Raw genomic sequence first — 14807 nt, 5'->3', positions numbered from 1 at the left:
CCTGTCCGCTTGCTACAGCAGAGCCAGAGCTTGAGCAGCTCTGATGTCTAGTCAGCTGTGGTTTGTGCTGTGTGTGATCTGACTGTTTGAGGAATATGTACTACTGTAGGTACCAGAACCAATATAGTCTTTGCTTTTTTCTTAACAGATTTTCCTCAGATTCCCTCTGTTTTTGAGTAGTATGACGCCAGTGTAAGAATCCTTGTAAAATAGTTTCATTTTGTTGACATGAAAATCAATTTTAATTTCATGGTGGAAAATGGTTGTTTTCTTCACTCTTGTTAAAAAGTCACGTAAAAAAAACAGTGTAATGCCTGAAACCAGACTTTCAGTGAAACCACTGGTAAACACAGCCAGTTTAATTATACTGAATAATTTGCATTCTCCTAGAACAAGCATACAGTGATAGCTGCCAGCACCTGCATGACATAGATCTTCAACCCATTGGAAAACTGCTGTGAGAATGATCTGAGAACATAATCCCTTTGTTTTTGGAAAACTGAATTTCATCCTTTGAAAATGAAAGGTGTTTCCTATCAGAGAACCATGCTTCAGCCCAACCTTAACAAAACTCCCCTCCCTCATTGACTCAAATTTTCTTTTAATGTGGAGTTTTACAAGTACAGAACTCTACTCTAGGGACTTCTTTCTATGAGTTCAATGTGATCACTAGACCTCCTGCTTCTTGTCATGTTGGGCGTGTGATTACTTCATGATAACCACTCTTCCTATTGTGCAGTATAACTTTAAACAGGTGTTTTCACAGGTGGTATTCAGTACTATCCAGTTACCATAAGTAATTCCTTGTGAGAGTTTAGATACTGTTAACCCTGTATGGTTGCTGAATGGTCTTTTGGAAAGTGCCTTATGGGCATGTAAGACAGTTTTATATTTCCTATTCTTTGCTTTTGTCAGTTGTATGTTGAATTATTCATTTTTGGAATAGCTATAATGACCAGAAGGGGCATGTTATTCTCTTCCTAGTAAGTTTTAGACATGCTTTTTACTCTCAAGTGGAGGTGTTTCACATTTATTATTAATTGCTGTCAAGAACTTCTTAGTGATAGCTTAAAACTACTGCTTTATATTCTGTGCAATGTTTGGATAAGTCTGTTAAAGGAGCATCTTTACTTCTTGGGATTTTTTTTAAGAGGTGCAATTGTACATAGCTGTAAATCTTCCAGTTGTTAGTTATCTGTACTAACAAGCCTGAAAATAAATCAACAAGCGAGCTAGCCTAAATGAGTTAACATAATCCAGAACCCTTAAACCTTATTGAAGAGAGTATTTTCAATGACCTCTCCTTTCTCAGCCCCTAAATCTTTTTATCAGTATCAATAATGTGTTGTCTTGATTTTTTTCCTTCTAAATACCTGGTAAAAGTTCTAATGTCATAAATCAAGATTGGGGTGGAGGTGGTGACGGTGGTTGAAGGAGCACAAATTGAATCAACTTCTGACTGTATCTCATATTCGGGACCTGGTTTAGAGATGAATTTAGAAAGCATTTTGAAGTCTTGGTAAATAAAATGCTTTGACCTCTAATAGATCATTTCTGAATCTATCCTTGCAGTCAGCTTTTACAAAGAAGCCCAGTATTAAAAGCCTTGCTCAAGTTGCAGCTTCCTTGTAGAGTGAGAGAGTAAAGTTCCCAGTAACCTAGTACCAGCAGACCCCTCATTAACTTCCCTGTCATTGCAGCACCCACAGCAGCTGTTTCTCTTTCTCCATAGGTATCAGCCAGAGCCGGATCTCTCACTGGTTATTGCAGCAGGGATCAGACCTGAGTGAACAGAAGAAAAGAGCATTTTACCGATGGTATCAACTTGAAAAGACAAACCCTGGTAAAAAAATTTTTCCTTTTTTTAATTGCCTTTGAAACAGGACAAGTATAATTAATTAATTACTTTATTGAATCTGTGTGCTGATTTGTCTTCCCCAAGGTAGTTTCATATGCTGCTGTTGCTCCTTTATGTTAGAGAACGCTCTTTAACTGTAAAACCTAAGCCCTGTTTATTATACCAGTTTTTAGTTTCGTGTTCAGCACTATCTAGTCATCTTCACTGCTTCCTCCAAGGTGCCTCTCTGTTTCCAGGTTGTATGACATTTCTAACCATAATTGGAAAGAATGGTCATGATTGTCAGTGGTCAGTTTTATTTCCCCCCTCAACTAAAGGTACATACAGTATTTCATACCTAGTTTTATGTGTGTTTGTAAATCTTGTTTAATATTTTTATTTTGTTCACAGTATACCATATCCAGTGGTTTCTGCTAATAATTTTCTGTTTCTAGTTCTAATTGTGGGTAATGAATGTGTCTTTGGACATTAGAGTGAGCTGCCCCTTTGACTTCGGGGCTTCGAATAGAATGAAATCTTAAGGGAAAAGATCACAGAAACCTTTGTGCCAGAAGTTACCAGGATATGCAAGATCTATTGCAGGATACTTTTAACAGGTGATATATAAAGTAAAATCTGAAGTTTTTGACAGACTGTTTCAGTCTACACATTACAAAGACTGGTTGCAGTGAGGTCGGTCTCAAGTTTAACCTTGTGACTGAGCTTCTTCTGTAACACTGTAGCATTAAAACCTTTGCTTACAGACTAAACTATCAATCCAAATATTGTGTATTGAAGACTCTTAGCTAATAATAGCATTGGCTCCGAGGTGGAAATAGTGTTATGGAGACTTGTTTGTGTGCGTGTGTCTGTGGTAAGGCTTGTTTTTCAAAGATCACTTTTTATTTGAAAGCCTTGAGCAGACAAAAGAGAACAGCATACTCTCCCCAATGAATTTTTTAAACTAACCAGCCCCCCATTTTTTATACTGAAATGTTACAGATGTACAAAAAAGTTGAAAAACTAGCACACTTAACACCTGTTTACCCTCCTCTTAGATACAGTGATTGTTCACAATTTGCTGTGTTTGTGTTATACCTATAAAATAAATAAAATAATTTTAAATGTATGGTTATATACAAACACATTCTTTCTCTCTCTTCAGCATTTGTCTGCTTAAAAAAAGGACAGTGATAACTACAGCCCCTACTATCACATTTAAGAAAATTAATTATAATTCCTTAATATCAGCTAATATCCAGTCCATATTCACATTTCTTTAGTTGTTGAAGGAATGTTTTTTGTAGCTTCTTTTTGAATTAATTTTTAATTGGTGTGTAGTTGATTTATAATATTGTGTTAAGTTTCAAGTGTACAGCAAAGTGATTCAATTATATATATGTTTCAGGTTATTTTCCATTAAAGGTTATTATAAGATACCGACTGTAGTTCCCTGTGCTGTACAGTAAATCCTTGTTGCTTATATATTTTATGTGTAGTAGCTTGTATCTGTTAATCCCATACCCTTGATTTATTAGCTTTTTTTAAAATTAAATGTTATTTAGGTTGACAAACTGGAATTTGTTATGTCTGTTTAGACTCTTAAATCTAGTCACTTAAAATTTTTCTTTGATCGCATAAATTTTTTAAACCATCTAATCTTACAAAGCGTCCTACATTCTGGGCTTTCCTTTTTCCTCTTAGTGTGAACTAACTTGTTTTTCTGTAGCCTGTGTATTTCACCTAAACTGAAAGTTAGGATTGGAAGCTTGGTTAGATTCAGCTTAAATATGTTTGGCAAGAGTAATTCAAAGATCGTTTAAAGGAGGACATTTACTGATGGCCTTAATTAACTTTGAAACACATGAGGATAAAATGAATATGTGATAAACTAGGTATAGTAAAATATTAGGGGGTATAGGTACAGATATTCACTATAAAATTCTTTCATCATTGCTATATTTTTGAAAATTTTCACAATAAAATATTAGGGCAAATGCTTTGTAGATAATTTTACCTCATGTTACCACATGTCAAGAGGCGTGTAAAAGTCAGTTTGTAGCACTGCTCATTTGCTAAGTTTGATTATTTCTTAAAGTGGTGGCCACAAAAAAATAAATAAATAAATAAAGTGGTGGCCACTGGATCCTGTTTTTGCCGGTTGTGAATAATCTCTCGGGAATTATTTTGACACTGGATAAATAGCCTTTTTTGTAACAACCATTTTGCCAATGGTCTTAGCATCCATTGATGATGCTCACCTGAATCAGTTATTCTGATAGAGGGTTGTAAAATGGTGATGATGTAATCTAGCACTCCTCCACTATTAGCTGGCAGTTTTTCTATAAAGAGGAATTTTCATCTTTAGTTTTTTTCCTAGCGACATCTAGATATGCAGGCAATCCTCTCAAAATAATGACTTTGTTGTTGCTGCCATTAGTTACAATTCTAAAACAGCACAGTTTAGAAAAAAATACAATGCAAATGATGTATATAATTTTTAATTGTCAATAGCCACATTTTAGAAAGACGAAATTGCTAGAATTAATTTTGATAATATATTTATATTTGTGTTATCACTTCAACATTTAATCAACACTTTAAAAAGTTACTGAGATCTCTCTCCCACCTTCTGTACTTCCTTTTTCTTTCTTTCTTTTCTCTCTCTCTTTCTCTCTCTCTCTTTATTTTGCTTTGAAATCCAGTGTGTATTTTACACTTGAAGCACCTGCCATACTTCACGTGCTCAGTAGTCAGGTGTGGCTAGTGGCTACCATATAGGACAGGGCAATCTGAAGATTCATGTTGAGGCCATACTTCAATCTGAGCTCTAAACAGTCTTCCCAAAGAGCTGACTTCTTCCATGATCCACAGCACAGCAAATCAGATGGAGAGGAACAACAGCATGGCACTTGATCTGTTGAATACAGCAGCTTACACTGTGATAGCAAGGGTTAGGCAAGGTAAGTAAGGAACTGTGTCCAGGGGTTTCATAAACCTGGTCATATGCCAGCAATTGGCTACCAGGGGGAATATCAGAGGGATTATTCATGTTCCAGAATGTATATAGCAGAGCAGTGAAGAATTTGGAGGACAAACACTAGTCAGCTCTGTCAGGAAATCAGCCTCCATAAGAGAAGGGATTTTTGTCTCTTATGTTTGGCACTTAGATCAGTGTTTGACATATAATCTAATCATGGCTGATAAAGGTAAATTCCCACACTGGCTTTCAGGGCTGGACTTTAGACTCAGACAGGGACTTGGATACCAGGAAAAGGAATTCCCTAGAAACAGGAAAGCAGATTATCATGTCAGCATTGTTGTAGCTGATCAAGATAGCACTGTCAGTTGTGGAATTCCACTATTGAAATTCAGTTTCAACAGGAAAAATGGGAAAGGGCTAACAGCACTCATCCAAATGTTGATTAGCAGGTGTTATTTTAAGGATAGAGAGTCTCCCTTTAAGAATAAGTTCTTCTAATTATATACATTTGCTGTTCAGTGAAGTTACATTACCCACTGTCCCCTTTTTAAAGGCTTCCTATTTTTAATTTGAGAATCAGATCCATTCTGATGGCTTCCCCGGTGGCTCAGAGAGTAAAGGATCTGCCTTCAACTCAGGAGACCTGAGTTTGATTGCTTGGTTGGAAAGATCTGCTGGAGAAGGAAATGGTAACACACTCCAGTATTCTTGCCTGGAAAATCCCATGGACAGAGGAGCCTGGCGAGCTGTAGTCCATGGGGTTGCAAAGAGTTGGACACGACTGAGCAACTAACGCACACAGATCCATTCTAGTTCTGAGTTCTTTCTAACTTTCTAGCCTTTTCTGTAGGATGTAATTTAAAGTTAGCTGAAGGGAGAAGGGTAAGTTAGTGATTATCAGTTGGTCATTTTCATTGCATCAACAGTAATTGGATATTATCAGTTGAAATTTAATTTTTTAAAAGATTTTCTTTGTACTTTCACCTTGATTAAAAGAACTAATATGGTACAGAATTTTTTCTAGATAAATTCACTTTTATTAACCTTAAAATAACCTTTGGTTTTAGCTAAAGAATTGTATTCTTGTTTCATGGACACTTTGGAACTATTAGCCAAAATTACATTAGCATCTAAGAATAGCTTATCCACTGTTTAGTCAGTAGTTGCCTATAATACATCAGAATCTTCTTTACAAGTCATTGCAGAGGTGATTAGAATACAACTAAATGTATCTCAGTCGAGAAGTGGTTAAATAAATGAAGATATGTTCCTACAATGGAATACTGTGGAGGCTATGTAGCTATTTTTTAAAGGTGACTTTACAAGAATTGAATTTATATGTGGTAATATCAAATTTGTACGTGAGTAAAGTAGGCTAATGATATAGTATATTTCTATTTATATAGGGGGATACAGACACATAAGTATGTAGTTACATAAATATGGAACATCTCTGGGAAGGTATATTAGGAACTGATAAGAAAGACTCTGTGGAGGGGAACTGAGAGAAGAGGAGGCCAGGAGTGGCAGGGACGTTAGTTATGCAACTTTTTTGTGTCTTTCTAAATTTTGTACCATGTACTTGGGTTATATATTCCAAAAACACATTGAGAAGAAGAGAGGAAGGGAGAGAGGCAAAAAAAGAAAATTATCTACCTGTATATAGCTTTCAAGATATAAAAAACTGAAGAACCTAGGTTCACATAGTTCAGACCTATTTTGAGAGGCAGTTAAAAAATACAATGTCAGTGATTTTTCTTTATCTTTTATTTCATATTGTTTCTCTGTCCAGGACAGATAGCTTATCAAAAGAAATGTAAATGGTATTAACCCTTTGCATATATCCTGAGAAAAAATGAAAAATTACGGAAAATCACAGTGAAAAAGTGCCCCTTTTTCCCCTCTAAATTTAGGCATTTAGAAAAACAACCAAAAAAAAAAAAATTTGTACATTCTGTGCCTTTATTCCTGGGCTCAGAGCATTTCTCTCTGTATACCTTATTGAAGTTCTCTCTTTTCAGCCTCTTCACTCTGGATCCATTTGAATGGTTCCTTTTTTTTTTTTTTTTTTTTTAAGTCTCTTTTAGTGGGCTCAGCAAGAAAAATAATAGAGTGGATATTTATTTTTTACTGATAATCGTACAGATATAGTGTAGTTCTCTGATAAACAGACTAGTCATCAGAATTTCCCAGCACAACCCAACGCCTGCCAAGACATATGAATAAAATAGGCTGATAGAAACTGATCAAATACATTTTATCTTGTTTCTTACGAAATCATTTACAAGAAAATGCTTATTTTTAAAGCAGTGAGTATGAAATTTAGCATGGTTGACATCAGAAGCCCCTTTATTTAATTAAATTAAGCTCAGCAGTCCTTTTGCTTGTCTAATTTAAACATTAGTGCAGCAGACAGGGCTTGATGAGTTCTTCTTGGCTCATGGCTGTGATTCTGCATATTTCTAAATTAAACAATTAAATAAAGTTTGCCAAGAGGTTTCTGCAGCAAGCACATGAAGTAAATTTGGAGATCAGAGGTAATGCCTCCTCCCTTCACTGTTGCAGAGTGTCAGAGCCTCAGTGGGGAAGATGAAAAATTACTTATAGAGAAGCTAATATCTGTGAATGGAGTAGTGATAACATGCTTGTGGTCATTGTTTTATTAGCTGATTGGCAAAGGCTCACCCAAAAGTAATCATGAGAAGCAAGAAAATAATTACATATGCAAAGACAACAGTTACCAAAATGTTGAAAATCTATCAGCAATTTAGAAAGAGTTCTCTCTCTCTCTCTCTCTCTTTCTCTCTCTCTCGTTTAGATTTGCTAGATAAATCTGCAGAATTTGTCTTGCAAATTTTGCATATGTTTTGAGGGAAAATGCAAAATTAAGGAAAATCACACGATGAAAAAGTACCCTTCTTCCGCTCTAAATGTAAGCATTTAAGAAAACAAACAAAAAGTGTCAGAGTCTTTGTATCAAGGATGGTATATGCATTTTCTTAACAAAATTTTGTCTTAATGGGGGCCCAGATATAATGTGGAGAAAGTTTCTGAAGAGAGCACAGGTAACACACTCCTATAAGGAAAAAATAGTGGGTTCCTTAGCCAACACAGAATGCCTGTGTTTTACTTCTTATACATTGTTCCTGCATCCTACTATCTTTGTATTTTTCTCTCAAAGTCAATAATTTTGAGTCCTTTCTTGGGTTATTCATTGCTCTCCATCCATTTCAACCAAAGCAAAAGGAACAGGTTTCTAGATCATATTTGTGTTTATTGTAATATTTCCTGCATGCTTCTTGTGCTGTTTAAAATACTACTACACTGACAAAGGAAAAGGAGCAAGAAGAAACCCTCAAGAGTAATGTAATAATATTATGTTTCAAATTAAGTATGTTTATAAGTTTGAAATCATTCAGTTTCTAGGTTCTGTGCATAAATATCCTTGAATTCTTTTAATGTAACCAGGCCACTGCTTACTTCACTCTCTCCTCTTCCTCATTCCCTCTCTCCCCCTTCCTTTTCCTTCCTGACCAATTTTATTTCATCTAAGTTTCCTTTTTCAAGAAAACCTGGACAATACAGAATATTATGAAGAAGTATAGTTACATTACCAATCAACCTTAATATCAGGAAAGAACCATTATTGTCACTTGGCTTATTCCTTCCGTCTCATGATTTGGTTAAGATTCTTTGTTTCCTTTGTGCTCACTCTAAGAAAGCATGCCATCTGCGTATCTGAGGTTATTGATATTTCTCCTGAAATCTTGATTCCAGCTTGTGCTTCTTCCAGCCCAGCGTTTCTCATGAGGTACTTTGCATATAAGTTAAATAAGCAGGGTGACAATAGACAGCCTTGACGTACTCCGTTTCCTATTTGGAACCAGTCTGTTGTTCCATGTCCGGTTCTAACTGTTGCTTCCTAACCTGCATACAGATTTCTCAAGAGGCAGGTCAGGATTGTCTGGTACTCCCATCTCTTTCAGAATTTTCCACAGTTTATTGTGATCCACACAGTCGAAAGCTTTAGCGTAGTCAATAAAGCAGAAATAGATGTTTTTCTGGAACTCTCTTACTTTTTCAATGATGCAGCGGATATTGGCAATTTGATCTCTGGTTCCTCTGCCTTTTCTAAAACCAGCTTGAACATCTGGAAGTTCACGGTTCACGTATTGCTGAAGCCTGGCTGGGCTGGAAGAAGCACAAGCTGGAATCAAGATTGCTGGGAGAAATATCAATAACCTCAGATATGCAGATGACACCACCCTTGTGGCAGAAAGTGAAGAGGAACTAAAAAGCCTCTTGATGAAAGTGAAAAAGGAGAGTGAGAAAGTTGGCTTAAAGCTCAACATTCAGAAAACTAAGATCATGGCATCTGGTTCCATCACCTCATGGGAAATAGATGGGGAGACAGTGGAAACAGTGTCAGACTTTATTTTTTGGGGCTCCAAAATCACTGCAGATGGTGACTGCAGCCATGAAATTAAAAGACGCTTACTCCTTGGATATTAAAAAAGCAGAGACATTACTTTGCCAACAAAGGTCCGTCTGGTCAAGGCTATGGTTTTTACAGTGGTCATGTATGGATGTGAGAGTTGGACTGTGAAGAAAGCTGAGTGCCGAAAAATTGATGCTTTTGAACTGTGGTGTTGGAGAAGACTCTTGAGAGTCCCTTGGACTGCAAGGAGATCCAACCAGTCCATCCTAAAGGAAGTCAATCCTGGGTGTTCCTTGGAAGGACTGATGCTGAAGCTGAAACTCCAGTACTTGGGCCACCTCATGCAAAGAGTTGACTCATTGGAAAAGACCGTGATGCTGGGAGTGATTGAGGGCAGGCGGAGAAGGGGACGACAGAGGATGGGATGGCTGGATGGCATCACCGACTCTATGGGCATGAGTTGGAGTAAACTCCGGGAGTTGGTGATAGACAGGGAGGCCTGGCGTGCTGTGATTCATGGGGTTGCAAAGAGTCGGACACAACTGAGTGACTGAACTGAAGAAAGCATGCCATCGTTAAAGATAACGACCTACTAGTTGCAACTCACTGACCTATTTATTGTCCTCCACCCACTGAAGCCCTGAAGTTCTATATCCTTTTACCAGAGCAGACCTTGGATGGGGCCCTGCTGCCTCACCCAGATCATTTCTACTTCTGTCTTACTCAACCATGGACTGTAGAATCGTGGCTGTAGAATAAAGTTTGTATATTCTAACTTAGACTCCAGAGCCCTCATTATACTGTAAATCCTGCTTGCATTCAGAAGAATACCAAAACAAGGATTCTGAAACTCTCTAGCCCCATAATTCCCTTTTTACACCTAAACTTTGTTAATTTTGATTTTGGGCCCAGACCTAATTGCCAAGTTATTTTGGCAGTACAGAGCCCTCTTTCTTGAGCTATCTAAAGAAAGGTTTCAATTTAGAGCTTCATAGTGTGTGGGCCAGGAATTTTTTAAATCAGGGATCAGCAAACTCTCCCTGTAAAGGGCAGATAGTAAATATTTTAGGCTTTGCAAGCTGTGTGGTCTCTGTCGCACTTACTCAGCTCTGCCATTAGAGTACCAAAAAAAGAGGCAATATGTAAATGAAGAAATGTAGATGTGTGCCAGTAAAACTTTTATTTAAACTGTGGCAAAAGGCCAGACTGTGCCACACCTTTTAAGCTATCAGTCTATAATATTTTCTGTAGGTGACATATTTGCCCATTTGAGGAAGAAGTCAAATATTTACATCACACATAACAGGAAATGATGTATATATTAAGAATGCAAACAAAAGTGAAAACTAAAAAAATATTCTGAGTAATTCAAGATGCAAGACCATAAAGGAACAGATGAACAGACCTGACTATACAAAAATGAAGATCACAGACCACAGCATAAACAGGAAGTCAGAAGACAAACTGGAAAAACAGTCACCGTCTGTGTGACTGGCAGCCGATGTGGCGTCTGTACGCCAGCGAGAGGAGTAACGTGAAAGGACAAAAGATACACGTTCCCAAGAGAAGATACATTACATAGTTCTCAGAAAATAGGGATAGATGCTCATTCTTACTAATAGTGAAATCTTTTTATTAGAATTTTTTTTGCCTGCCAAATTTATAAATGTGAATGATTAGTAACACAATACCCAATGTGTTGGAGAAAATTGGGGAAATAACTGGAGATGGTTGTGGTGTCTTCTATTAGTTCTATCTTATTGTGTAACAAATTACCCCCACAGTTTAGCAGCTGGAAACATCAAGCATGGATTATCTCGCAATTTCTGTGAATTGGGAATTCAGGAGTTGCTTATGAGGTTGTAGTCGAGCTGTTGGCACAGACAGGCTACTTCTGAGGCCACTCCTGTGAGCCCCTGCAGGCTCCAGTTCCTTACAGCCTGTTGGCTGGAGAGGCCAGGTCCTCCACATGGACCTCACATTGGCTTCCTGAGTATTCTTACTACATGGCCACCAGTTTCCCCCTGAGCAAGTGATTTGAGAGCCAGGACAACAACACAGACACCACGGTGTATTCTGTAGTCTAATCCCCCAAAAGTGGCGTGCCATCTCTTCATGACATGTTATTGGTCACATAAACTAATCCTGGTACAACAAGGTCAATACAAGGAGGTGGGATTCCTCAGGAGCCACCTTGGAAGCTGGTTACCACACAACTGTATTGGGACTGTATGTCTGGAGCCTTCTGTCTGTCACCTGGCCTCTCTGCATAGCTTCTGCTGCAGCTAGTGTCCAAATGGGCTTTTCTTCTCAAATGTCTGGTGCCTGGGTGGATTTCATAGGAGCAGCTGGGAGCAGACTGGGCCTCTTTCACTCCATATGGCTGGCTTTGGCTTCCTTAAAACAGCGTGGTCTCAGGTTAGTCATAGTTCTTACATGGCAGCCAACTTCCCCCAGAACCAGCATTCCAGGAAATCTAGTCAGAAACTGCAAAGCTTCTTATGACCTGTGCTGTGTGCTTAGTTGTTGAGTCTTAGTTGTTCCCACTCTCTGCAGCCTCATGGACTGTAGCCTCCCAGCTCCTCTGTCCATGGAATTTCCCAGGCAAGACACTGTAGTAGATGACCGTTTCCTACTCCAGGGGGTCTTCCCTACCTAGGGAGCAAACCCACTGTCTCTTGCATCTTCTGCATTGGTAGGAGGATTCTTTACCACTAGCACCACTTGGGAAGCCCTTATGACCTAGCCTCAAACTATCTCCATTTTCTGTTGTCACAGCGTGTTACAGGACCTACCCAGATTCGAAGGCATGATTACCAGGAGGTGTGACTTACTGTGAGGGGCCATCCTTGAAACCTATCCAAGGAAATTGTGTTTAGGATAGATGATGCTGTCTTACTCTAAAGTGGGAGCAGTGAAGGTCATATAAATTGGTCTGATTCTGGATGTATTTTGAAGATAAATCTCACAGGATTTGCCTGTGGATTAGATAAATATTATAGTATGTAGGGTAAAAACAGCAGAGTCAAAGGTGAATCTGAGATTTTTGAGCTGAGCAGTTTGAAGAACAGGGACACCATGTTGTTGGATGGGAAGACGCCAGGGCAGCAGGTTTGGAGAGGAGATCAGGATTAGTTACAGTGTTAGATGTTTGTGTGAGACAGTGCGTGCAACGATGCAGCCACCAAGGGCATGTCAACAGATCTGTGTGTCCTACAGTAGAAACACCATCCGTGATACTAATTGCAGGGTATAATAAGTATAATTCAGATTATGGAGAAAGAAATACATTCATGCATGCATTATTGCAGTTCAGGTTGAGAAAAGACTAGTCTGAATTAGTAAAATATCTCAGTTGTACATTTTTTTCCCTTGGTTTTATTACATTCAAGAGGTGAGAAATGGTATAGCATTAATAGTTAGAATTAGGAAGATCTGATTTAGTCAATAGACTAAAAATATATCAGATATCTCTTTCTGATGCTGTATTTGGCTTTTTTAAAAAAGTGTTTGCAACAATTGTGTGTGTTAGTCACTCAGTCGTGTCTGACTCTTTGTGACCCCTTGGACTGTAGCCCACCAGGCTCCTCTGTCCATGGAATTCTCCAGGCAAGAATACTGAAATGGGTTGCCATTTCCTTCTCCAGGGGAATCTTCCCAACCCAGGGATTGAATACAGGTCTCCCGCATTCCAGGCAGACTCTTTACTGACTGAGCCACCAGGGAGCAACAATTAGGGTTATCTTAAATTCATCTCCTACCTGCATACTTTGTTTAAAGGGCTCCATTTTCTCAGCAACCTGAAGCCTTTTAAATGGTAATAAAAGGGTCTGAACATGTAGAGTATATTGTTCAGAAAGATTAGAACTGTCAAGTAAGAATCTCAAGAAAATTTTTTCAGAAGATTCTCTGACTAAGTTGTCACTGGGCCAAAAACCATATATCCTTATTCCCCTGAAGAGATAAGATTTTGAGCTTTGTTGACATAAACAAAAATAAAAGACAAATGACTAGCTGAAAAAAAAAAAAAGACACTTAAAATAGTTAATGATGGGTTTATTTTCTAAGGAAGAGTTTTTGTCTCCTCAGATTTTTATTTTGGTCAAATAATTTTTTTAAATATAAGTATCAAATGTATAGGGCCTGCAAGTTCCAGTGAAGGGGCAAATGTCAGTTGCTGATTTCACGATATAGTTGTCATGCTGGTTTTAATAAATTACAAGATATTTACAAAAAAGTGTCTTGTTTATTTTCAGGGGCTACGCTAAGTATGAGACCAGCACCCATTCCAATAGAGGACCCGGAGTGGAGACAAACGCCTCCCCCAGTCTCAGCCACGTCTGGCACCTTCCGACTACGGCGAGGCAGTCGATTTACCTGGAGAAAGGAGTGTCTGGCCGTCATGGAAAGGTACCTGTCTCCTTTTTCTAGGAGCAGTCTTGCAAAGTGAGGAAAGAGAAACTTGGGATAGATGTGGATCCTTCATTTCAAACAAGTAATTTGAGATCTAGAGTCTCTCAAATTATTTTGAGGTAGAATAAGTGCTGTATTATTGAAATACTATTAATCTTATCATTGAGAATTCATAAAACTGGAGTTAGTATCTCTCAATGTAATTTGTGTCCTCAGTGATTCAAGGAACTTTAATTTTTTTGAGTTTAGATCTTTGTATTATACTGTAGAAAAACTCATTGAAGTCTTATTTTCATGAAAATGTTAAATAACTGTGTAGGAGGCCACTGAGACCTAACTTTTTTTGATAAGGAGTACAGCCTAAATGAGCTTCGTCCCAAAGGCTAGAAGTACATGTTTTTGACTTTGATTTCATGTCCTCTGACTCTAGCACCAGTTCCTGATCTATAGTAGGTACTCAGTACTTTGTAAACTTTAAATTGACCTTAGCTATAGTCTTCTCATTCGAAATTATGTAAGTTAATTAAATGTGATTATGAAATGTTGTTCGGCGCTCAGCCAAAGAATTAATGCTTTTGAACTGTGGTGTTGGAGAAGATTCTTGAGAGTCCCTTGGACTGCAAGGAGATCCAGCCAGACCATCCTAAAGGGAATCAGTCCTGAATATTCATTGGAAGGATTGATGCTGAAGCTGAAACTCTAATACTCTGGCCACCTGATACGAAGAACTAACTTATTTGAAAAGACCTTGATGTTGGGAAAGATTGAAGGCAGGAGGAGAAGGGGATGACAGAGGATGAGGTGATTGGATGGCATCACCGACTCAATGGACATGAGTTTGAGAGTAGACTCCAGGAGTTGGTGATGGACAGGGAGGCCTAGCATGCTGAAGTCCGTGGGGTTGCAAAGAGTTGGACACGACTGAGTGACTGAATTGAACTGATGAAATGTTCAGTATATTTAAGGTGGATCCTATGGTGTAATTACCCTTTTCGTCTCCTATCTGTAAGTAATGTTTATAGAATCTTGGTTTGATGGAGAGTTTTTATATGCAATAAGGTAATTTCTATTAGAGAAGTATTTATTTCCCAAGATTAAGATGTAGAAAAAAAGAATATATTAGGCAGAGGTGAAAA

General features: G+C 38.1%; 1 protein-coding gene across 9 annotated transcripts in view; it reads left to right on the top strand.

Annotated features, from left to right (window-relative positions):
* The window catches only part of HMBOX1 (homeobox containing 1), a 214433-nt gene that overhangs the window by 128950 nt on the left and 70676 nt on the right, over positions 1-14807 (top strand). For all 9 annotated transcript variants that reach the window (XM_061132691.1, XM_061132687.1, XM_061132690.1 and 6 more), the window contains exons 5-6: positions 1733-1843; positions 13515-13668. In XM_061132691.1, the coding sequence (XP_060988674.1) occupies positions 1733-1843; positions 13515-13668 (265 nt within the window). The remainder of the gene's footprint in view (positions 1-1732; positions 1844-13514; positions 13669-14807) is intronic.

The sequence above is a fragment of the Dama dama genome, chromosome 29 (genome assembly GCF_033118175.1).
Source record: "Dama dama isolate Ldn47 chromosome 29, ASM3311817v1, whole genome shotgun sequence".
NCBI lineage: Eukaryota > Metazoa > Chordata > Mammalia > Artiodactyla > Cervidae > Dama > Dama dama.
Note: the sequence above shows the minus strand (reverse complement) of the source record. Positions and strands in the feature narration are given on the sequence as shown.